We start from the raw sequence: 26,626 nt of genomic DNA, 5'->3' as shown, positions 1-26,626 counted from the left end.
TCTCTAGTTCCTTTAGGTGTAAGGTTAGATTCTTTATTTGAGATTTTTCTTGTTTCTTGAGGTAGGCTTGTATATATGAACTTCCTTCTTAGAAGTGCTTTTGCTGCATCCCATAGGTTTTGGATCGTCGTGTTTTCATTATCATTTGTCTCTAGGTATTTTTTGATTTCCTCTTTAATTTCTTCAGTGATCTCTTGGTTATTTAGTAATGTATTGTTTAGCCCCCACGTGTTTGTATTTTTTACGTTTTTTCCCCCGTAATTCATTTCTCATCTCATGGCGTTGTGGTCAGAAAAGATGCTTGATACGATTTCAGTTTTCTTAAATTTACTGAGGCTTGATTTGTGACCCAAGATGTGATCTATCCTGGTGTATGTCCCGTGTGCCCTTGAGAAGAAAGTGTAATCTGCTGTTTTTGGATGGAATGTCCTATAAATGCCAATTAAATCTATCTGGTCTACTGTGTCATTTAAAGCTTCTGTTTCCTTATTAATTTTCTGTTTAGATGATCTGTCCATTGGTGTAAGTGAGGTGTTAAGGTCCCCCACTATTAGTATATTACTGTAGATTTCCTCTTTTATAGCTGTTAGCAGTTGCCTTATGTATTGAGGTGCTCCTATGTTGGGTGCATGTGTATTTACAATTGTTATACCTTCTTCTTGGATTGATCCCTTGATCATTATGTAGTGTTGTTCCTTGTCTCTTGTAACATTCTTTATTTTAAAGTCTATTTTATCTGATATGAGTATTGCTACTCCAGCTTTCTTTTGATTTCCATTTGCATGGAATATCTTTTTCCATCCCCTCACTTTCAATCTGAATGTATCCCTAGGTCTGAACTGGGTCTCTTGTAGACAGCATATATATGGGTCTTGTTTTTGTATCCATTCAGCAAGCCTGTGTCTTTTGGTTGGAGCATTTAATCCATTCACTTTTAAGGTAATTATCAATATGTATGTTCCTATGACCATTTTTTTAATTGTTTGGGGTTGCTTTTGTAGTTCCTTTTCTTCTCTTGTGTTTCCCACTTAGAGAAGTTCCTTTAGCATTTGTTGTAGAGCTGGTTTGGTGGTGCTGAATTCTCTTAGCTTTTGCTTGTCTGTAAGCTTTTTATTTCTCCATCAATTCTGAATGAGATCCTTGCCGGGCAGAGTAATCTTGGTTGTAGGTTCTTCTCTTTCATCACTGTAAGTATATCATGCCACTCCCTTCCCACTCCCTTCTTGCTTGTAGAGTTTCTGCTGAGAAATCAGTTGTTAACCTTATGGGAGTTCCCTTGTATGTTATTTGTCATTTTTCTCTTGCTGCTTTCAATAATTTTTCTTTGTCTTTAATTTTTGCCAATTTGATTACTATGTGTCTCAGCTTGTTTCTTCTTGGGTTTATCCTGTATGGGACTCGCTATGCTTCCTGGACTTGAGTGGCTATTTCCTTTCCCATGTTAGGGAAGTTTTCGACTATAATCTCTTCAAATATTTTCTCGGGCCCTTTCTCTCTCTCTTCTCCTTCTGGGACCCCTATAATGCGAATATTGTTGTATTTAATGTTATCCCAGAGGTCTCTGAGGCTGTTTTCATTCCTTTTCATCCTTCTTTCTTTATTCTCTTCCATGGCAGTGAATTCTACCATTCTGTCTTCCAGGTCACTTATCCATTCTTCTGCCTCAGTTATCCTGCTATTGATTCCTTCTAGTGTAGTTTTCATTTCAGTTATTGTATTGTTCACCTCTGTTTGTTTGGGTCTTCTGGGTCTTTGTTAAACATTTCTTGCACCTTCTTGATCTTTGCCTCCATTCTTTTTCTGAGGTCCTGGATCATCTTCACTATCATTATTCTGAATTCTTTTTCTGGAAGGTTGTCTATCTCCACTTCATTTAGTTATTTTTCTGGGGTTTTATCTTGTTCCTTCATCTGGTACATAGCCCTCTGCCTTTTCATCTTGTCTATCTTTCTATGAATATCGTTTTTGTTCCACAGGCTGCAGGACTGTAGTTCTTCTTGCTTCTGCTGTCTGCCCTCTGGTGGATGAGGCTCTCTCAGTTACAGCATTTTTATCAACTGATCAATATATAACCCTGTTTTATGTGTTTCTATTTAAAGACACCTTCTTTAACAAATTCTGTTCACTCATTAACACTGAACTCACAGTCAATAGCAGTATATCTCATGCATGAATGAAGCTTTCTAACGTGTGTATTTTCTCCACATGGCACAATACAGCTTTCTCAAGCTTATGAACACTAGGCAGCACTTCAGTACTATGCTTGGGGGCCATTTTACAGGAAGAATTCACAAGCAAAAATCATAAAATGTGAAAAATATGGCACTAAATAGACCTCAAAAAGGACAACTGTTTACAGTATGAGAGCTGAAACAGGAAGGCGAAGTATTGCTTTGTTAAACTTTTGGGAATGCAAATGACCATGACAGCACTTTCAGTATTGATTTTGCGGGTAGAAATAAATTTTTGCAAGTAAGCGGATTCATAAATACGGAATATATGAATAAGGAAGGTCAACTATAATTCACTTTAAAACATTTTTTAAAGATTATTTTTTAAATAACAGTTTCAGGTTCACAGCAAACTTGAGAGGAAGGTACAGAGATTAAAAACATTTTTAACTAATGAAGAAATAATATGAATATATTTTTAAATATACACATAGTAAATGAATGAAATATTCTGGTTACAGAGAACTGTTAGTTTCTACATATATCTGAATTACCTATTTCTACAAGATAATGATGAGAACAAGTTTAAGATGGAAGAGAAGTATGTATTTCAACCTTACTGAAATCCTAGGTATTTAAAATTCCTGGGACCCCCCTGGTGGTCCAGTGGTTAAGACTCCAAGCTCCCAATGCAGGGGGCCCAGGTTTGATCCCTGGTCAGGGAACTACATCCCACATGCTACAACGAAGATCCCATATGCCACAACTAAGACCCGGAGCAGGTGAGTGAGTGAGTGAGTGAGTGAGTGAATGAATGAATGAATAAATAAATAAATAATAAAATTCCTTAGCCAAGAGCTTCCACACTTTCTTACCTGATACTAGTGGTTTCTGTGTATTGGACAGCCATGAGCTGAGAATTTGAGCCCTGTTCCAGAGCACCCTGAAAGATAAAAAATGGTTAGATGTCACATAATGTAATCATATGAAAAGCTTCCTATACTGACTCATTCTACATTTACTAAACTTCATTAAAGTATTCATAAAGTTTGTTTGGTTTTTTTTTTTTGGCTGCTTTGGGTCTTCGTTGCTGTACACAGGCTTTCTCTAGTTGCAGCGAGCGGGGGCTACTCTTCGTTGTGATGCATGGGCTTCTCATTGCGGTGGCTTCTCTTGTTGCGGAGCACAGGCTCTAGGCACACGGGCTTCAGTAGTTGTGGTGCACAAGCTCACTAGTTGTGGCGCACAGGCTTAGTTGCTCCATGGCATGTGGGATCTTCCCAGACCAGGGATCAAACCCATGTCCCCTGCATTGGCAGGCAGATTCTTAACCACTGCGCCATCAGGGAAGTCCCCGTAAAGTTGTTTTCATGAATATACTGACATATTAAGTTCACATAACTAAACACCAATATAGAAATTAGAACTCTTTTGGTCACATTCTGGGCTGAGAGGTGTGTCTTACGGACAGTAAGACATTTAAGGCACTCCCCACAAAGATTAAAGAAATAGCTCAGGACTTCCCTGGTGGCGCAGTGGTTGAGAGTCTGCCTGCTGATGCAGGGGACACAGGTCTGTGCCCCGGTCCGGGAAGATCCCACATGCCGTGGAGCGGCTGCGCCCACGAGCCATGGCCGCTGAGCCTGTGTGTCTGGAGCCTGTGCTCCACAACGGGAGAGGCCACAACAGTGAGAGGCCAGCATGCCGCAAAAAAAAAAAAAAAAAAAAAAGCTCAAAAACTTAGTCCAAGTATCACAAGGTTTATCACCAAGTCATACAAGTATTACTGAACACATAACAACTTACGTTTGTCTAAAATAATTATTTTCCGAATGAAAATTTCCTGAATTATGAAAGGTTCATAATGAAACTAGATCTTATTGTTTACTGAATTAAACACAAAGATCTTCACGCCTAAATACACCTGTGGCCTAATCCATCATAAAGATATCTCATCAATGATTCTTGGCCAGAGAACAGTCCAATCTGGAACCATTAGTGGTCCACATAGACTACACTGGAAACCTGTCTTCCATATAGCACCTGCTTTGCACTATGCTTTCTTATATACCCCAGCAGCTTTGTAAGCTGATCTTCAAAAAAGTTTTATAAGAGTATCAGAGTTCAAGAGCACATTACCAATTATTATGTTAGGAAGTGACCTTATTATTACCCTGTCAAACAGTGACTTGAATAACTGTTTAATCTTAAGATTACTAGCATTTGTTCATTACTATATCCATCCATCCTTCCTTCAGCAATCAAACTTTCATAGAGTGCCTACTACATGTACTGGTGCTACAGAATTTAACATTTGACTTTTGCCCTCTAGAAGCTTGCAGTTTAACTGGGAAGACAGATATGTAGAAATGATATAATGTGATGCTAAAATAGAAGAATATACAAAGGGTTATGGGAAGAGAAGAGGGAACAATTTTGTTTGGTGGTAGATGGAACCAATATGCAGGGATGAATAGAGGGCTTCCAATTTCTGGCTCTGTAACAAGTCAAGGGTCTAATTTTACGAAAATCTAATGTCAGGCTTACATATAGTAAGTTTAAAAATGTGTTAAACAAAAATAAAAAGCACAGATAAAATGAAAGGAAAAACAAATACATTTAAATAATAAAGTACTGTATTTATTGATATGCTTATCAAGTAAGTAGTAAATCAAGCCAAAATTAAACTACAGCTAGTGGATAAATATAAAATTTAAAATAAACATTAAATAACTGGTGAATTTTAAATGATTTTGCTACTTTGGCACACATGAAATTAGCAGAGAAGTCTGAAAGAAGCCAGACTTCATTCTCTAGGCTCAGAAATGAGTGGGCAGGATTTAAGGAAAGCTGAGTTACAGAGACATCAGGCAAACAGCAACTGAATATGCCATTTACCTATCTAAGATTTACACCAATAAACAAAGGGACTTCTGAAAACTTGGCTATGAACTTCAGCATTTTTAGCTATGTGGATTTAGCAAAAGGTCACAATCAGCAAAAAAAAGTGAGACAGACATTTACATAGAAATGAGAAAGATTATTAAAATCTCCAATTATGTTGCAGATTTATCTGTTTTTCCCTTTAGTTCTGTCACTTTTTTGCATTATGTTTTTGAAACTTTGTTACTTGGAGCCTATACATTTAGAATTTTTATGACTTCTTAATTTAATATGTCAAAAGATAAGGCAAAAAACTCATTTAGGCCAATAATTTTCATCTAATTTTTCATAAAGCCCATTTTACCAGCTGTGTGGAATTCTCTACTGGCAATTACCTCTTCCTGCCCCCTTTTTGCTCTTCCCCTGTGTAACAAGGGATGAAAGCCTGAAAACTATATTACCCAAACTTTTTTGCTATCAGGGTCTAGACATAATTTAGCTTCCACAAATAACATATACTTGCACCAGATTTGGAAAGCAGAAGGGAAACAGAGTCCATTTTTCCTCCAGCCATGGAGGCAGCTAACGTGTAGGCTTTGGCAGACTGGACACTGTATTCCAACGTCAGTAAACAGCTTTGGGACTCTGAGGTAACTGTGACATTAGTAATGATGTACTAACAACCAATAAAGATGCCATAATAGGTGAACAAAAAGTGCCTGAGAGGCCCAGAGAAACACATACTGGATAATCATGGAATCTCAAATGTCAGAGCTTAAGCTCATTTAGACTAACCCTCATTATTTTATAGTTGAAAACAGTCCCTTAATGGTTAAAAGTCCATGTTTCTCAATATACTTTTAATGTACTCAGGAACCTATCATGTGCTGCTTCCAATTAGTCTCCAAATAATCAAATAGCTTAGGAGTTTCCATTAGTAGATAAACAGGTAAACCTGGTGAAACATATCCCATCCCAAAATAAAACCTCTTCCTTGATTCTTACAGCTACTCCATTTCTCTGTTTCCATTAATGGGGATCATCCTGAAATAATTTTCTCTATTTCCTCATTTTATTTTTACTTCCTGAACCCACATCGCTCAGACTTTTGTCATCACCACTCCAATGAGACAACCTTCATCAAAGTCATTAACAAGTTCTAATAATCAAATCCAATGGTAATTTCCCAGTCCTCATCTTAATCAACACCTCTTAACCTCTGTAACAGTACATCACATCCTCTTCCTTAAAAACTTTCTTTGCTTGGGTTTTTGGATACAACTATCCTACATTTTTTCCTATTCTACTGGCCAGCCACTCCTCTTCCTTCTCAAGTGCTGATTTTTCCTTGTCTTTTAACCTCTAATGTTGACGTTGTTCCAGGGTTCAGTTCCTTACCTCTTTTCTCTTCTTTTTACCTTCTCTCTAGGTGATATCACCCCAAATTAAACTTCCAGTCTCAACCTCTCCCCTATACTCCAGACCTGGATATCTGAGTAGCCACCTGACTTCTCCACTTGAATGTCTAATAGCCATCTCAAACTTAATATATCTAAAACTCTTTTTTCTTGCCTCCAACTCCTCCTTCCCTACTCTCAGTCTCAGTAAATGGCATCATCATTCATCCAGCAGCTATAGCATAGGAATTACCACTGTTTCCTTTTTATTTTACAATAGCAATTTCATCATCTATACTTTCAAAATATATTTGGCATTCAAGTACTTTCCTCCACCTTCAAATTTACCACTCTAGTATGGCCCACAATGATCTCCCACCTACACTACTGAAATGGCTTAACTGGTCTCCCTACATCCACTCATGTTCCCTGCTGTGTTCTACCTGGGGTAGCAGTTAGAGCAATCTTTTAAAAATATAAATCAGATCAAGTCACAGCCTTGCTCAAACCTCTCAATGCTGTCCTCTCGCACCTAGGATGAAAACCTAAGTTCTCACCATTGCATATGAGATTTGATATGATTTAGCCTCCTCTGTCTTTCTGACATCATCTTTGGCTACTCTCCCCTTAGTCATTGTAATCCAGCCTTACTCAACTTCTTGATGTTCCTCAAATATGCAAACTGTTTCCTCCTGAGGGTCTCTATACTTTCTATTCCCTTGGTCTAAAAGCTGTTTCTCCAGATTTTCTCCTAGACCTTTACATTTTGTCCTTCATTTTCTGCCTATGGCAAAAGCTATGTTCTCACCAAACCCCTTCTTCATCCCAAGCACATAGGAAGACTACATTTGCCTCACCTTCTGCAAGGGAGGCTGGGAAAGTGACAGAGTTTTAGTCAACTGAACATTGACTAAAGTCCAGGCCTGATCCCTAAAACATGCTGCATAATCTTCCAAACTTTCTTCCCCAACACCCAAAGCTAAAAGCAAAGGATTTCAAGTTGCTGGGCTACAATGTGGAAGAACCTGGATTCCTTAGTCACTGCTTGGAGGAAACCCATTCTAGAGAGCTACCTCAAACTCTGGGTGAGAAACAAATTTTTATTCCATTAAACTACTGAGATTTTGAGGCTAAATGTTATAACAGCTGGTAATAACTACCTTGACAATACCTTACTCAAGTGGTATCTCTTTAGAGAAGGCTTCTCTAACCACCCAATCTAAAATAGCCACTCACCTCTCCATTCAAACTCTAACTTCCAACCCTGCTTTTTCTTTAGAGAACTTCTAATTTTTAGTATATTTATTTATTTACTTGTTTATTTATTTTTTAATTTAATTTTTTCCCTCATGATGAGAACTTTAAAGATCTACTCTCTTAGCAACTTTCAAATATACACTACAGTATTATTAACTATGGTTATCATGCAGTAAACTACATCCTCATGACTTCTTTATTTCATAACTGGAAGTCTGTACCCTCCACCCACCACCTCTGGCAACCACAATCTGTTCTCTGTATCCATGAGTTTGTTGGGTATTTTTTCAAGATTCCACATGTAAATGAGATCATATGGTATTTGTCTTTTTTTGTATGACTTATTTCACTTTACGTGTTTATTGTTTATCTTTCCCATTAGAATGTAAGTTCCATGAAGGCAGGGATTTTATCATACCCTCTACTGTATTCCCAGGGTCGAGAACAGTACCTGGCTCATTATTACTACCACAGGTAACATTTGCTGGGAGAATGCAATGTGTCAGTCTAAGTGCTTCAGAAGTAGTAATAAATAGTTGAATGACAGAAAGACTATAAATGGTGCTTTGTGGTAAACAATATTAAGATAGAAGCCCAATTTAATAGGTTCTAAATAAGAGCTGTCATTAACCTGTAGTGCTACAAGTCTAAGTACAAAAATGCCCTCCACGGAGATGTGCCTTCACTTCTAAGCTGTCCTACATTTGAAAAGCTCTAAGAACAGAGGAGATAAACAGTATTATTTATTATATTATTTGTGCCAAAAACATGTCATACAGATGTCCATGCATAAAACCCCTGGCTTGAAAGCAAATTTGAGGGAGAGAGCAGGAAACAGCACTATGTCTGAGCAGGAAATACTAGTGCTATAAAACCTAAATGAGTGCTGTGAAACCTGGGAGGAGGGTTTCAATGGCAGTGACACCTGCTTCAGTAGCAGCAGGAGGTAGTGGGAAGTGGCTAAAGTTCAAGCTTCCCAAATGTTCCAAAGAAGAGAGCAACACATCTACAGGAAGCCTTCTAACAAATATGCCAACTATTGTTCAAAGACAAGCAGAAACAAACCTGAAGAATACGGGTTTTCTGTTGATTATTTGTCGTTCTTCTCGACTTGGTCCTTTCCACTTCGTGTCTATGAACCCACCCTCGAAGTTCATGATTTAACCTATAAAATAGCTTAATTAGTTAAACATATTTCATAGAAACAGATGTCTCACCTTTGGTTGGAAATGAATTTAATCATATTCTGAGGTAAAGAGCATTCCAAGTGCCTAATGGTTCAATATTTTTTGATTTGAGAAAGCTAAGACACTTAATGTTATCTTTAATGACATGCATTTTTATATGGTAGCCTCCTCAATCATGAGTTCAAAATTCAAAGAAAATTAGAGCTAAATACCTGGCAAACATCAATATTGGATGCAAAGGTTTTTCCACAAAATAGTATTTCCTGTTTCTGCTCTTGGACTATGTACACACAAATACTGGAGACACTGGAGAGCACAAAACAAGTCATAGGACTCCTAACAACAAATGGATTCATTAAAGCCTTTGAAAATCATGCTTTTTTGGGGAGTAGAAAAAGAATGAATCAACTGCTCAGGAGGAGAAATTTCAAGGTACTATAATCCAAATTTTCCAACACTGGAAATTAAAAAAAAAAAAAAGCCAGTTCAAATATAACTTCCCTTTATTTTGCTTACTCTTTAGAGCAGTTGTGAAGATGTCAGACTATACTTACTTAAATATAGTTGATTACTACGCATCACAAAAAAACTGAAGCAGTTTTTGAGGTTCAAAGATAGGATCCAAAATCACAGGAAAAAATTCAAGGGAAAAGTAGATAAAGAAAAGCACACTAATGTGAAAATGACTCCAGAATCACGTATCTTCAAATTATTATCTTCCTAATTTGAAGAAAAAGGTACTTTCCACTATGAATGTTACCACTGCAAGTCTAACACTTACCCTGAATTTTTATATTAATATCATTCTTCAGTTTTCAAATAAGACATATTTAAGTATACAACCCCAATACCATCACATGAAATAGACCCATCACCATCTCTATCAGGTTGCTGGGGAAACTGGACAACAATTGATATGCCTACGGTTATTCAATAAATAATTCATAGTTTTCTCAACCACTTGGTTAATTTGAACAAATACTTTTCTAGGTTCCAAAGCTAAACACAGGAACCCACTCAGATATATCTACAACAACTGAAAACACTCACCTGAGAGATTCTGTTGTGTTAATCAGGGGCTGACAGGGAGGTGGAGGAATATAGAGTAGTGGTTTTTCAGTTAGCACCATCAGGGCTTTGTCATTTGAAACAGAATGGTCATATCTGAAAAACAGATTTACAAAATGTGTTATCTTCTGTCTTAAATTCCTAAGACAAAGATTGCTATAAGAAAGTCATTGCTAGTATTAAGTTTTCATGGAAATAAAATACTGTATGAACAACGAAGTCCTACTGTATAGCACAGAGAACTATAGTCAATATCCTGATAAACCATAATGGAAAAGAATATGAAAAACAATGCGTGTGTGTGTGTGTGTGTGTGTGTGTGTGTGTGTATACATATAAAATGGAATCACTCTGCTGTACGGGAGAAATTAACACAACATTGTAAATCAACTATACTTCAACAAAAAAAGTTTTTAATATTGTAAATAGAACATACTACAAGAAAGAAGTAAATGTAATTTAAAAAGGAGGGAAGTATAGACCACACAGCACAAATTTCATTTTCCAATTTTCTACAGAGATTATCATGGTAGTTCACATTTATTGCTCAATTATTATGTACCCGAAACTAGGGATACAATGATAACACATGGCTCATATCTTCAATGAGCTCAAGGCATACACAGTGCTGCTGGAACAGAGGTGGTGACAAAGTAAGAGGGGAAATTGGGGGAAAGACCCACCGATTGATAGGAAAGACTTACGATTGATAGGAAAGTATTATGTAACCAGGACTGAAGTTTTGTGGTCATTCTCATCTCTGTGATAACAGAACTGAATAGTCTCCTTAAAACAGTGTGTGTGGTAGGGGAAAGGGAAAGCATAAAATACTTGGTAGGAGAAAAGTAAAAGCCTTGAAAAGCTAAATATAAATTTTAGAATCCCTAATAAAACAACAGAGTGACATTAACCAGTTATTCTATTAACTTCAAAAAATATACTTTCCTAATCAGCACAGTGATCTATATCATGCAAATTCATATCCAGGATGTGATGTAGGGAGCAAAATCTGAGCTGAAAATTAGAATCTGAGCTGAGGGCATTATTGTTATTTATTCCCTTCAGTCGCCTATTTTAACCTTTCTCACTAAGAAATCTTAGCTCTATCTTGAATTTCTTTATATACAATACTCTGGATTTAGAAAACTGGATATATTAAAATCTAAAAAGAAAAACTATAAACACAAAATTGGACACAGCTAGATCTGTACTTTTCCTTAATTCAATCAACAAATATTTACTGAATACCAACTGTGTGCCAGGTACTGTGCTAGGTGCTGGAATTCCAATAGGGAACAAGGGAAATGAAGTCTCCATCCTCAAAGACCTTAGTGGGGAAGATGGACCAAATACAAGAAAACAAACACATAAAATAAATCCAAACTGTGGTAAGAGCTATGAAAGAAATAAGCATATGGTTGAAATAGAAAACCAACAACAATGCCTACTTTAGATAAAATGGTCTGAAAAGGAGATGGTATTTAAGACAAGGCATAAAGGATGAGAGGAAGCCAGACCTATAGAAACTGGGGTAAGAGCGTTCTAGACAGAGGCAGGTGGGACAAGGGAGGATTTAAGGAACTTAAGGAAAAATACTCATCAGCTGAAGAGTTGTAAGCAAGTGAGGGAGGCACAAGATGAGGTTGGAAAGACAGAGACCAGATTATGATAAGGAATTACTAAATTTAATAAGAAGCCACAAAAGGGTATTAAGTAGAGAAGTGATATATTTTAATTTACATTTATGCCTTGCCATTGTTACCAAAAACAGTTTTGATAGAGGCAAAAGGGGAAGCTGGGAGACCAGTTAGGAGAGATCTATAGCAATCTGGGCAAGAGATGAAGATACTATGGACTAAGGTGGTGGCAATGAAGATGAAGAAGAATGAACCAATTCAAGATAATATTTGGAAAGAACATCAACAGCACATGTTGAAAGGGAGGAACCAGGGTTTCTGACTTGAGAAACAGAAATAAAGAAGCCTGTTGTAACCATTTTATCCTGGGTTGTCTGGTGCGCGAGTGGTGAAGCAGTCCTCTCAGAGATGAGGGAACATGGCGCTGCTCCCACGTGCATGGTTGTCTCTGTCAGTACAGTGTCTAAACCGCAAGACTTGATTGACCCAGTTTCACTGTTTCCACCTGAGCTGATAAGGGCCTGCCTCCCTCAGGATCCTTGTGGAGCCATGTGGCTGACAGGGTCTTGGTGCTCTGGCCAGGTGTCAGGCCTCTGCCTCTGAGGTGGGAGAGCTGAGTTCAGGACATTGGTCCACAAGAGACGACCCAGCTCCACATAATTTCAAATGGCAAAAGCTTTCCCAGAGATCTCCATCTCAACGCTAAGATCCAGCTTCACTCTACAACCAGCAAGCTAGAGTGCTGGACACCCTATGCCAAACAACTAGCAAGACAGGAACACAACCCCACGCATTAGCAGAGAGGCTGCCTAAAATCATAATAAGATCACAGACACCCCAAAACACTCCACCAAACACGGTCTTGCCCACCAGAAAGACAAGATCCAGCCTCATCCACCAGAACACAGGCACCAGTACCCTCCACCAGGAAGCCTACACAACCCACTGAACCAACCTTAGCCACTGGGGGCAGACACCAAAAACAATGGGAACTACGAACCTGCAGCCTGCGAAAAGGAGACCCCAAACACAGTAAGATAAGCAAAATGAGAAGACAGAAAAACACACAACACATGAAGGAGCAAGGTAAAAACCCACCAGACCAAACAAATGAAAAGGAAATAGGCAGTCTACCTGAAAAAGATTTCAGAGTAATGATAGTAAAGATGAACCAAAATCTTGGAAACAGAATGGAGAAAATACAAGAAACATTTAACAAGGACCTAGAAGAACTAAAGAGCAAACAAACAATGACGAACACCACAATAAATGAAATTTAAAATTCTCTAGAAGGAATCAATAGCACAATAACTGAGGCAGAAGAACGGATAAGTGACCTGGAAGATAAAATAGTGGAAATAACTCCTGCAGAGCAGAATAAAGAAAAAAGAATGAGAAGAATTGAGGACAGTCTCAGAGACCTCTGGGACAATATTAAACTCACCAACATTTGAATTATAGGGGTCCCAGAAAAAGAACAGAAAAAGAAAAGGACTGAGAAAATATTTGAAGAGATTATAGTTGAAAACGTCCCTAAAATGGGAAAGGAAATAGTTAATCAAGTCCAGGAAGCACACAGAGTCCCATACAGGATAAATCCAAGGAGAAACACGCTAAGACACATATTAATCAAACTACTGAAAATTAAATACAAAGAAAACATATTAAAAGCAGCAGGGAATAAGAACAAATAACATACAAGGGAATCCCCATAAGGTTAACAGCTGATCTTTCAGCAGAAACTCTGCAAGCCAGAAGGGAGTGGCAAAACATATTGAAAGTGATGAAAGGGAAAAACCTACAACAAAGACTACTCTACCCAGCAAGGACCTCATTCAGATTCAACGGAGAAATTAAAATCTTTACAGACAAGCAAAAGCTAAGAGAATTCAGTACCACCAAACCAGCTTTACAACAAATGCTAAAGGAACTTCTCTAGGCGGGAAACACAAGAGAAGGAAAAGACCTATAATAACAAACCCAAAACAATTAAGAAAATGCGAATAGGAACATACATATCAATGACTACTTTAAATGTAAATGGATTAAATGCTCCCACCAAAAGACACAGACTGGCTGAATGGATACAAAAACAAGACCCGTATATATGGTGTCTACAAAAGACCCCCTTCAGACCTAGGGACACATACAGACTGAAAGTGAGGGGATGGAAAAAGATATTCCAGGCAAATGGAAATCAAAAGAAAGCTGGAGTAGCAATTATCATATCAGACAAAATAGACTTTAAAATAAAGGCTATTACAAGAGACAAAGAAGGACACTACATGATGATCAAGGGATCAATCCAAGAAGAAGATATAAGAATTGTAAATATTTATGCACCCAATAAAGAAGCACCTCAATACATAAGGCAATGAGAAAAACATAATTCAAAAAGAGTCATGTACCACAATGTTCACTGAAGCTCTATTTACAATAGCCAGGACATGGAAGCAACCTAAGTGTCCATCGACAGATGAATGGATAAAGAAGATGTGGTATATATATACAATGAAATATGACTCAGCCATAAAAAGAAACAAAATTGAGTTATTTGTAGTGAGGTGGATGGACCTAGAGTCTGTCATACAAAGTGAAGTAAGTAAGAAAGATAAAAACAAATACCACATGTTAACACATATATATGAAATCTAAAATTTTTTAAAAATGGTCATGAAGAACCTAGGGGCAGGATGGGAATAAAGACTCATACCTACAAGAGAATGGACTTGTGGACATGGGGAGTGGGAAGGGTAAGCTGGGACAAAGTAGGAGAATGGCATGGAAATATAAACACTACCAAATGTAAAATAGATAGCTAGTGGGAAGCAGCTGCATAGCACAGGGAGATCAGCTCGGTGCTTTGTGACCACCTAGAGGAGTGGGATAGGGAGAGTGGGAGGGAGAGAGACACAAGAGGGAATAGATACGGGGATAAATGTATATGTATAGCTGATTCACCCTGTTATAAAGCAGAAAATAACACACCACTGTAAAGCAATTATACTCCAATAAAGGTTTCAAAAGAAATAAAAAAATAAAATAAAAGGATCATACACATCAAGTGGGGTTATCCCAGGAATGCAAGGATTCTTTAATATATGCATATCAATCAATGTGATAAACCATATTAACAAACTGAAGGAGAAAAACCATATGATCATCTCAATAGATGCAGAAAAAGCTTTCAACAAAATTCAAAACCCATCTATGATAAAAACCCTCCAGAAAGTAGGCACAGAGGGAACTTCCCTCAACATAATAAAGGCCATATATGACAAACCCACAGCCAACATCGTTCTCAATGGTGAAAAACTGAAACCATTTCCCCTAAGATCAGGAACAAGACAAGAGTGTCCACTCTCACCAGTATTATTCAACATAGTTTTGGAAGTTTTAGCCACAGCAATCAGAGAAGAAAAAGAAATAAGAGTAATCCAAATCAGAAAAAAGAAGTAAAGCTTTAACTCTTTGCAGATGATGTGATACTATACACAGAAAATCCTAAAGATGCTACCAGAAGACTACTAGAGCTAATCAATGAATTTGGTAAGGTACCAGGATACAAAATTAATTCACAGAAATCTCTTGCATTCCTATAAACTAATGATAAAAAATCTGAAAGAGAAATTAAGGAAACACTCCCATTTACCTTTGCAACAAAAAGAATAAAATACCTAGGAATAAACCTACCTAAGGAGACAAAACACCTGTATGCAGAAAACTATAAGACACTGATGAGAGAAATTAAAGATGATACTAACAGATGGAGAGATATACCAAGTTCTTGGATTGGAAGAATCAACACTGTGAAAATGACTCTACTACCCAAAGCAATCTACAGATTCAATGTAATCCCTATCAAACTACCATTGGCATTTTTCACAGAACTAGAACAAAAAATTTCACAATTTGTATGGAAATACAAAAGACCCCGAATAGCCAAGGCAATCTTGAGAAAGAAAAATGGAGCTGGAGGAATCAGGCTCCCAGACTTCAGACTATACTACAAAGGTACAGTAATCAAGACAGTATGGTACTGGCAGAAAAACAGAAATATATATCAATGGAACAGGCCATAAAGCCCAGAGATAAACCCATGCACATATGGTCACCTTATTTTTTATAAAGGAGGCAAGAATATACAATGGAGAAAAGACAGCATCTTCAATAAGTGGTGCTGGGATAACAGGACAGCTACATGTAAAAGAATGAAATTACACCACTCCCTAACACCATACACAAAACTAAGCTCAAAATGGATTAAAGACCTAAATGTAAGGCCAGAAACTATCAAACTCTTAGAGGAAAACATAGGCAGAACACTCTATGACATAAATCACAGCAAGATCCTTTTTGACCCACCTCCCAGAGAAATGGAAATAAAAACAAAAATAAACCAATGAGACCTAATGAAACTTCAAAGCTTTTGCACAGCAAAGGAAACCATAAACAAGACCAAAAGACAACCCTTAGAATGGGAGAAAATATTTGCAAATGAAGCAACTGACAAAGGATTAATCTCCAAAATTTACAAGCAGCTCATGCAGCTCAGTAACAAAAAAACAAACAACCCAATGCAAAAATGGGCAGAAGACCTAAATAGACATTTCTCCAAAGAAGATATACAGACTGCCAACAAACACATGAAAGAATGCTCAACATCATTAATCATTAGAGAAATGCAAATCAAAACTACAATGAGATATCATCTCACACCAGTCAGAATGGCCATCATCAAAAAATCTAGGAACAGTAAATGCTGGAGAGGGTGTGGAGAAAAAGGAATACTCTTGCACTGCTGGTGGGAATGTAAATTGATACAGCCACTATGGAGAACAGTAGGGAGGTTCCTTAAAAAACTACAAATAGAACTACCATATGACCCAGCAATCCCACTACTAGGCATATACTCTGAGAAAACCATAATTCAAAAAGAGTCATGTACCAAAATGTTCATTGCAGCTCTATTTACAATAGCCCAGAGATGGAAACAACCTAAGTGTCCATCATCGGATGAATGGATAAAGAATGTGGCACATATATACAATGGAATATTACTCAGCCATAAAAAGAAACGAAATTGAGCTATTTGTAATGAGGTGGATAGACCTAGAGTCTGTCACACAGAGTGAAGTAAGTCAGAAAGAGAAAAACAAATACCATATGCTAACACATATATATGGAATTTAAGAAAAAAAATGTCATGAAGAACCTAGGAGTAAGACAGGAATAAATACACAGACCTACTGGAGAATGGACTTGAGGATATGGGGAGGGGGAAGGGTGAGCTGTGACAAAACGAGAGAGTGGCATGGACATATATACACTACCAAACGTAAGGTAGATACCTAGTGGGAAGCAGCCACATAGCACAGGGTGATCAGCTCGGTGCTTTGTGACCGCCTGGAAGGGTGGGATAGGGAGGGTGGAAGGGAGGAAGACACAAGAGGGAAGAGATATGGGAACATATGTATATGTATAACTGATTCACTTTGTTATAAAGCAGAAACTAACACACCACTGCTAAGCAATTATACTCCAATAAAGATGTTAAAAAAAAATCTACAAATAGAACTACCATACGACCCAGCAATCCCACTACTGGGCATATACCCTGAGAAAACCATAATTCAAAAAGAGTCATGTACCAAAATGTTCATTGCAGCTCTATTTACAATATCCAGGAGATAAACAACCTAAGTGTCCATCATCGGATGAATGGATAAAGAAGATGTGGCACATATATACAATGGAATATTACTCAGCCATAAAAAGAAACGAAATTGAGCTATTTGTAATGAGGTGGATGGAACTAGAGTCTGTCATACAGAGTGAAGTAAGTCAGAAAGAGAAAGACAAATACCATATGCTAACACATATATATGGAATTTAAGAAAAAAAAATGTCGTGAAGAACCTAGGGGTAAGACAGGAATAAAGACACAGACCTACTAGAGAATGGACTTGAGGATATGGGGAGGGGGAAGGGTAAGCTGTGACAAAGCGAGAGAGTGGCATGGACATATATACACTACAAAATGTAAAACCGATAGATAGTGGGAAGCAGCCACATAGTACAGGGAGATCAGCTCGGTGCTTTGTGACCACCTAGAGGGGTGGGATAGAGAGGGTGGGAGGGAGACGCAAGAGGGAAGAGATATGGGGATATATGTGTATGTATAGCTGATTCACTTTGTTATAAAGCAGAAACTAACACACCATTGTAAAGCAATTATACTCCAATAAAGATGTTAAAAAAACAGAAAAAAAAAAAGAAGCCTATTGTAGACAAGTGGGTGGAAACAGTATATGGAGAAGGACCTCAAGTTTCACCGTGCAGGTGTTAAGTTTGAAATGTTAAAAGAGAATTCAAGGAAACTACTGGATATATGACTCTGGAGACTCAGAAGTCTGGACGGGAAACATAAATTCAAGAGTCATCAGGATATATAGAAATGGATTGTGTGCTAAATTATGGCAGAAAGAAGACAAAAATGTTCACAGTTCCAAGCCTTAAGATCTGGATAGCGGAGGAGCCTACAAAGATGAAACAGAGCCGATGAAAAAGAGGAAACTAAAAATGTAGCAATACAAAAGGAGAATGCTTCAAGGAGGAGTGATCTACACAGCCAAGTGCTGAGGAAAGGTCAAGTGAGATGAAAACAAGTTTTCACTGAATTTAACAGTGCTGAATTCACTGGCCCCCTTGACAAAAATAATTTTGGCAGAGTGGAAAACTAACTTCAAGATAAAAGTCAGAGACTTCTATGTATGCCACATACAAGGGGAAAAAAGCAACAGCTGAGGGTATATAGATGATTCTTCCCTACAGGTTGCACCAGAAACATTCTTGATGTCCTTTCTTCTGCCTGTTAGGGTTATTTGAAATAAAACAGAGATGGTGGTACATAAGTAATGACTGCACACACAAAAGGAAATCAGCCTAAACTAGCTGCTGAGGGAGAAGAAAAAAAAACTCTGCCTTGCACTTGGTAAATTCTGAATGCTTATAAGAAAAGGCTGTTTGCCACACTAAAAAAAAAAACAAAAACAAAAACAAAACAAACAAAAAAACTGTCAAGAACAAAGATCTGTCACATATTTGTTATTTTAAAAATCAGGCCTGGGCTTCCCTGGTGGCGCAGTGGTTGAGAGTCCACATGCCGATGCAGGGGACACGGGTTCGTGCCCCAGTCCGGGAAGATCCCACATGCCGTGGAGCGACTGGGCCCGTGAGCCATGGCCGCTGAGCCTGCACGTCCAGAGCCTGTGCTCCGCAACGGGAGAGGCCACAGCAGTGAGAGGCTCGCGTACCGCAAAAAAAAAAAAAAAAAAAAATCAGGCCTAAAATACAAATGCTTAAGTCCATCAGCAAAGTCTAAAAGTACTATTGAAAATATAATTCTGATTTATAATTTTATTTCCATGTGATAAACTCTAGTAATGATTTCCGCACATCTGTGCTGACTGGCTTTGTTCTATCAGCCAAAAATATTCTTTGGAAAAGAAAAAAAAATCTGATAGGAAAAATACCAGGAAAGGGACTGGGTGGAGTTGAAGGGGAAAGAAAAGGGAGAACCTAAGCCAACATGCAATCTGGAGGCAAATAGATCCACACTAGTCCTGAGATGGTCAGGGTTCTAGGCTGCCTGCAAACCATTCCATACCAATAGAAAAAATTTCAACAAATAAATCACTAAAGTGAAGGACAGTATTAAGGAGCTAGAGTTACTGAGAATTCCTGGACTACAGGTTCTGGCTGATGCCTTATGTGTAGCGTGACCATCCTTTTCCCTTTATCTAAAACAGTCCTGATTTATGCCTGACGTCCTGACATAAATATTACTAGCACCACCTTTCATTCTTATAAGTGCCTCAGTTTGGTTGACAAACTATATGGTCATATTACTTATATACCACACATTTCTAAGACTGAAAAAATATATGCAGTTAATTATTAAATAAAAGGCAAATGCAATATTATAAATTACAACATTAAGAATCTACTCCTGGGCTTCCCTGGTGGCGCAGTGGTTGAGAGTCCACCTGCCGATGCAGGGGACACGGGTTCGTGCCCCGGTACGAGAAGATCCCACATGCCGCGAAGCGGCTGGGCCCACGAGCCATGGCCGCTGAGCCTGCGCGTCAGGAGCCTGTGCTCCGCAAAGGTAGAGGCCACAACAGTGAGAGGCCCGCGTACCGCAAAAAATATATATATAAATAAAAAGAATCTACTTTTTTATTTGAACCAGTTCTCGTAACTCTCCTAAAAAATGAAACATAACATAAAATAAGCTGCATTAAAAAAATAAACACAAATGTCATGGCTGAGTGTAAATAAACTACCTAAAATTCAGTTTAAAACAAATTCATACTCGGTGCTTTCAAATGTTTCACAAACATGTTTTTCGTATCTGTTATTCAGTATTTATAATAATAAAAGAAAGAACATCAAATAATGGACCAACACCTAAATCTCCCAAGTGCCTCAATAATAACCTCAGATATTTCAAGAGACTTACACGTAACCTTTACAAGGATCAATAATCACATCCATTTTTTACTAAGACCGGTAACCCAGATTATGCACAGGCAGTGGTGACTCTGGGGTCAGGGACAGAGAGATGGCTTGCATTTCATGCACTACTTTGGAAGCTGATAAATTACAGCCTAAAAGCCATCCAGACCTCTAGTTTGAACTAGTACAATCAGTGTACTGTGCTTTCTGGGAACCACCATATTACCTTACTCTAACAAGGACATATAATAAGTGAAGGCTTCTATTTATTGTAGTTAGTGCAAAATAAGTAATATTCTTGTCAAGCTTACCTGAACCGTAATTTCTGGTGTCTAATCTCATTCCATTTTTAGCAACAAGCTATACAACCTAAGTGGCACAGTCTCAACTCTCACACATCCAAAGACTAGCTATTAAAAATGTAACCTTTGCTGGATCTCACGTAGACAACAACAGAACTCAAAATTACAAGACATGTAGGGCAAACTTGGAAAAATTATTTAGTAAATTAAAAATTCTATTAAACTCTAGCAATATTCAGGGACACTCTTATATGATCACTAAGATCAGTATTTAAGAAGCATGGCTAATTTGGGCATGTAAAAAAAAAAGGCAGGAAATGTTAGGTTTTCCAACATCATGGCATCTATCACATTCTATGTTGCATTACAGTCACTACCATATAATTCTTTGGATCCTCTGCCACATTTAGCACAGTACTTTGCACACTGCAGCTTCCTAAAAAAAAAAAATGAATACTAGCATTTTTTCCAGGAAGACTAAATGAAGACACGCCTGAAGGACTATGGTAATAATCTCATTAAATGGTATGGGTGTAACAAAGTAAAAATCAGGAGAATGATTCTCCTATGGCCTTTGGCCTGTAAAACCTTAGTTAAGAGTAAACAAATCTTTAATGATTTTCAAGCATTATTCTGTGCCACAGTTGCCACACTATGACCTCCCTTTGCCTTGTTAGTCAAGGACCTAGCTCCATTTGGCTGTAATAACAATTACAAATAACACAGGGAAATGTTTATCAAGAAGTATACAGGTCTGAGAAGGTCCACTATAACCTTCTTCTAGTTGACATAACAGAGAAATTGTATTTTCATAGAGTTAAGTCTTTTACTATTGAGAAGCTATATGGAAATTTACCAAGACTGAATTAAATTATAACAAGGGAAGGAGATTCAACAAAAATCACAATAAACAAGTATAAATGATTTTACCTAATGACTACAAACAGATTCAACCATATCATTCCACCAAATCATATCTATCACAGATGATATAGTAACAAATATTAAATACATTATATGTATAAACATATGACAGACAATAAAATAACTATATTAAAGACATTATATACAATATAATATGTATATATTATATGTGTTTCAATTTGTATATTAGTGCACACAAACTGAGATTTTTAAGGTCACATCTCTATAAGAATTCTGAAACTGGGACAGCTTTTAAAAAGTATATTTATTCTTAGAACTGATCTTAAGAGTAAATTTAATGACTGTCCTTGTAACTCGTTTGTTCTACTAGTTAAAAATGTGTATAAACAATTTAGATGTAAATCTAACCTGTAGCTGTTTTTCTGGATGACACCATCTGATGTGTCTTGCTCCTCTTTAGCAGAAAATCCTAGAAGATGCCTCCTTTGATTTGTAGGGTTCACACCAGGATTCATCCTCCTGGAATCTCGTTCCAACATACTGAAAATTTTAAAATGTTAAGAAATAATTGAAATAAAAATGTCATACATACACATCCTACGTGTAGCTCTGAAGCAAATCAAAATTCTTTTGTAGCTCTATACACACAGCAAGAATACTAGGCATAGAAGCAAGTCAAAACAGCTTACTGATATGGTCAAATCCCTAGCTTGGCATCCTGTACATATATGAAAAATAATTTTGAAAATAATTTTTATAAGTATAGAAGTACCTTATTTATAACCTGTTTAGACAAAGTCAGTATTCTATATGCTTTAAAAACTATAATTATGTGTGTGTGTATATATATATATATATATATATATTAAAAAAAGTAGAAACACGTACATAAAAAGTAGAAATAGGTACATATAAACGAATTCTAAACTCAGATAATAACTGGAATAACATCTAAGAAGTCTTAGATGCTGCAAACTGATTATTTTCAATGAGGAAATACTTCAAATGAAATGGGAATTTTTCTATCAACAGCCAAATTCTTTAGATTTTCACAATCCCAGAAGGCAGGCTATCAAATAAAGCTAACAGAAATTTTTTTAAATGTCTATGAAAGTTTCCTACTTACTTCTTTCTCCCCACTCTCCCTAATTACTTCTTCATGTATTTGGGGCAAACATATGTATATCAATATCAATCAAATACTGCAATAGTTATTTAACACTTTTATTTATTCATTCATTCATTTATTTATGGCTGTGTTGGGTCTTTGCTGCTGTGCGTGGGCTTTCTCTAGTTGCGGTGAGCGGGGGCTACTCTTCGTTAAGGTGCACAGGCTTCTCATTGTCGTGGCTTCTCTTGTTGCGGAACACGGGCTCTAGGCGCACAGGCTTCAGTAGTTATGGCACGTGGGCTCACTAGTTGCGGCTTGCGGGCTCTAGAGCACAGGCTCAGTAGTTGTGGCGCATGGGCTTAGTTGCTCCGTGGCATGTAGGAATCTTCCTGGACCAGGGCTCAAACCCGAGTCCCTTGCATTGGCAGGCGGATTCCTAACCACTGTGCCAGCAGGGAAGTCCCAACACTTTTAGCTCATTAATCAAGGGCTTAGAAATTTGGCTCATCAATAAGATATCTTGTGTGTGTGTTTAATTTTACAATGCCACACATATAACTTACACTAGTCATAATCTTCTTGAAATTCAACACAAAGGGAATTTCCCTAGAAAAGCACAAAAGAAGGGATACCAGATTCTATTTAGAGGGATGAAGTAGAGGAGGAAAATAAGGCTGACGAGAACGTCACAGTTAAGGGTCCTGTGATTCTAAGAGAAAAGGATTTCTTTGGGGTTTAGTAATTTGCCTCCAAATTTGGGGAAAGGGATGTTAGGTGGAAGCAAAAAGCAGGTACACCTCCCTAGACTCTTTTTCTGATATCTTATTATGTTCCCTATTCTCCTCAATTCTTTACCTCCAGAATCACTGCCTTCCAGTGGTTCTCACAGGTATGCTGTGGCACTCTGGCATACTACAAACTCTTCAAAAGTGTATCACCAAATTATGATCATTGTATAAAATTTAATTTTGCTACAACTGAGGCTACATTTTGTTACGATTGTATTTTTCAGACAGTGTTTACCTGAGTGGTCACAAACAGTATAAACCCTTCTGCAAACGAGGTAAAAGGTCTAATGGAATGTCCAAGTAAACTCAGGAAAACTTAGTTTGGTGAGTATTTTAGAAAACATGAGATAAGCAGTGAACAATTTTGTTGGGAAGCCAAATGAAGAATGTGATGATAACTGCAGAATATATTTTTTCTTTTTGAAATTTATGTTTTTGAAAAGTGTTTACTTTTTAATCCTTTCAAGTGTAATGCTAAAAATTTTACTTAGGAAAGTATGCAGTAAACAAAATCAAAGTTAAGAACTTTCCCGCCAGTTTACAGCATCTCAATTAATTCACCCCCTACTGGCCCACCCCTCCATTGCATTAGTGAAATATCCACATAGTAACATTCCTGTTTGCTGGAAGTACTCCCTCAACCCCGCCAATCCCTAGAAGAAGCTCTATCACCCTATTTAAGAATTGCGTATGCGGCCCACCCACACTTTATTTCCATTGGACAGTGTTGAGCTAAAGCTCCTGGGAAGGAACGGTGTTTGGGAGGGGAGCAAATTCTGGGTTGTCCCTCCCTGGGATTCACTTCAATAGGGTCCTCTTTTTTTTTTTTTTTTTTTATAACTAGAAATGCTTTAACTAGTACCACCAGTCTTGGTACTAGTTCTGGACTCTGCGGCTATTCAGACAAGTCTAAGCAAGCCTTCTTCCAATGTCCAAAGACACCTAACATCCCCCGCCCCTCACTCCAGGCTTTCTTTTTCAAGGCTTTAGTTTCTTCCATATGTTCCTCTTTAGAGTACAGTCTTAGGACCCTTCAGCATATTTGGTCACTTCCCTCTCAATATGTTTCTCAGAGATGGGTCCAGAACTGGCCACAACACTTCTGAGGTAGTATGACCATTATAGAATGGAATGGGGTAATTCCTTCCCATGTTCTAAATATTATTCTTCCACCAATATACCTAATACCAGGTAGGCTTTTTTGGCAGTTACATCATACTCTATATTGAGGCTGGTATAATTAAAACTCCAACTGTTCTCACAAACTGATTTTGGACTATTACCTTCCCTTCCTTTCCTCTTCTCTCTCACTTCCAATTCTGAAGTTATATAATTGAGCTTTTTCCAGCTGAATAATTTACATCACATTCCTCTTAAAATATCATTCAAGAACTTCTAGAATCCTAATTAGCAAAAGAAATTCTCCTTCTAAGCAAGGAACAACATACCATCAACATCCTCAACTGAGTTGTCATTAAGATATCGAAAAGAACAGAGCCAAGAAATTGAGCCCTGCAGCATGCTCCCAGGGAGCGCCTTCCAAGTTTGTAAAAACACAAGTTAAACCACTTATGAATTAATTGTAATATATCCTAGACCAAAATTCCCTGTCTTGACCACAGAGATATTACAAGACTGTTAAACGTTCTTCTAAGATGCAAATACAGTATGACAGCAGCAACTATTTTTTGAGCACCTACTATGTGCTAAGGAATGAAAACTCAAAGAAAGTTGAGGCTCAAAGAGTTTAAACAGTTTGCCCAAGTCATGCTGTGATATGGTGATTTATAAAAAGAAATATATATTTGGTCACAACATTTTCCTGGCACAGAGCTCCTAAAACCCTTGGAATTTCCCAAGTGATAAGACCCATAAAGGTGCCTTTTGCTATGTCAATGAGGTGAGCTGGAAGGCCCTAGGTTACCCAAGGATAGAGAGAACCATAAGAATAGAGAGTTGGAACTTTCAGTCCCACCCACCACCCCCCAACTCCAGGGAGGGGAAAGGAGCAAGAGATTGAGCTCAATCACCAGTGGCCAATGACTTAATCAACCTGTCTCTGTCATGAAGCCTCCATTAAAACCCAAAAGGAAGGGATTCAGGGAGCATCTGGGTTGGTGAAGATTCAGGGACAGTGGTGAGCCTGAAGAGGGCATGGAAGTTCCCTGTCCATTCCCCCATACCTTGCCCTATGCAGCTTTTCCATTTGGCTGTTCCTGAGTTATATCTCTTTATAATAAACAGGTACTCTAGTAAGTAAAGCGTTTCTCTGACTTCTGTGAGCCACTATAGCAAATTAATTGAACCTGAGGTCATGGGAACCTCTGATCTATAGCCCGTTAGCCAGAAGCACAGGTGACAACTTGGATTAGCGATTGATGCCTGAAGGGGGTGTAGGGTAACTCTTGTAGGACTGAGCACTTAACCTGTGGGATTTGACACTATCTCCACACTGTCTGTGTCAGAATTAAGTTTAATTGTAGGACACCCAGCTAGTGTCTGAGAATTGCTTGGTGGTATGGGAAAAACCTCCCCACACACTGGAACTGGGTGATCAGAACACTTAGGGAGAACTGTTTGGTGGTGTGGAAAAACATACATTGGAATTGGTGTCAGAAATATAAGTGCTCTGAGTAATTAACAAAGCCAGGATTTGGGTCCAGGATTAGAGAACATCATCACTGCATTATGTTGACATTTCCCAGAATGACTGATTTTTTTTTTTAAGTTGTTTCAAACTAGTTTATTTAGTGGTTCCATTTTCACTCCTCAATAGATTTTATGTATTTCTCATAGGCTTCTTCACTCATTAGTTCATCTAGTTCTGAAGGGTTACTGAGTGTCATCTTGATCAGCCAACCATCTTCATAACAAGATTTGTTGACAAGTCCTGGATTTTCTGCTAGAGCTTCATTAATTTCAGTTACTTCTCCTGATAGAGGAGAATAGAGTTCACTAGCAGCTTTCACACTGTCCAATGCACCAAATTCCTCGTTTGTTCAATTTTGTCCCAACTTCAGGCAGACTACAGTAAACAACATCTTCCAAAGCTTCCTGTGCAAAATTGCTGATTCCCACTGTTCCAACACCGTTTTCTGTTCTTACCCATTCATGTTTGTCTGTGAATTTACGACCCGACAGCAGAACGGGGCCGGCGACCGCCCGCAGTCCCCAGGGCCGCGGCGGGCAGGGCGCGTTGGGCGCAGAGATGGCGCGCAGGCTGCCGACGGCGCGGCCCGCACGCTCCACGCCACTCGCAGCGCCACGTTCGCAGCCAGAATGACTGATTCACTCATTTATTCAACATGTACTAGATACCTATTATGTTGGAATCATATTTGATGCTAAAGACTCAAAGATAAAAATCAAATACTGTGTGTGTGTGTGTGTGTGTGTGTGTGTGTGTGTGTGTGTGTGTGT

General features: G+C 38.0%; 1 protein-coding gene and 1 pseudogene across 3 annotated transcripts in view; both read right to left on the bottom strand.

Moving 5' to 3' along the window:
• Nucleotides 1–26,626, bottom strand: part of ATF6 (activating transcription factor 6) — a 220,362-nt gene that overhangs the window by 127,015 nt on the left and 66,721 nt on the right. For all 3 annotated transcript variants that reach the window (XM_027099238.1, XM_027099237.1, XM_027099240.1), the window contains 4 exons: nt 21,716–21,847; nt 9,946–10,059; nt 8,774–8,873; nt 3,047–3,114 (listed from right to left, as the gene is read on the bottom strand). In XM_027099238.1, coding sequence (XP_026955039.1) covers nt 3,047–3,114; nt 8,774–8,873; nt 9,946–10,059; nt 21,716–21,847 — 414 coding nt within the window. The remainder of the gene's footprint in view (nt 1–3,046; nt 3,115–8,773; nt 8,874–9,945; nt 10,060–21,715; nt 21,848–26,626) is intronic.
• LOC113616051 (glycine cleavage system H protein, mitochondrial pseudogene) lies at nt 25,921–26,494 on the bottom strand (annotated as a pseudogene).

Source organism: Aethalodelphis obliquidens, unplaced genomic scaffold, assembly GCF_003676395.1.
Source record: "Aethalodelphis obliquidens isolate GAN/ISIS:26980383/991018 unplaced genomic scaffold, ASM367639v1 scaffold130, whole genome shotgun sequence".
Lineage (NCBI taxonomy): Eukaryota > Metazoa > Chordata > Mammalia > Artiodactyla > Delphinidae > Aethalodelphis > Aethalodelphis obliquidens.
This window is presented reverse-complemented; position numbering and strand designations above follow the sequence as displayed.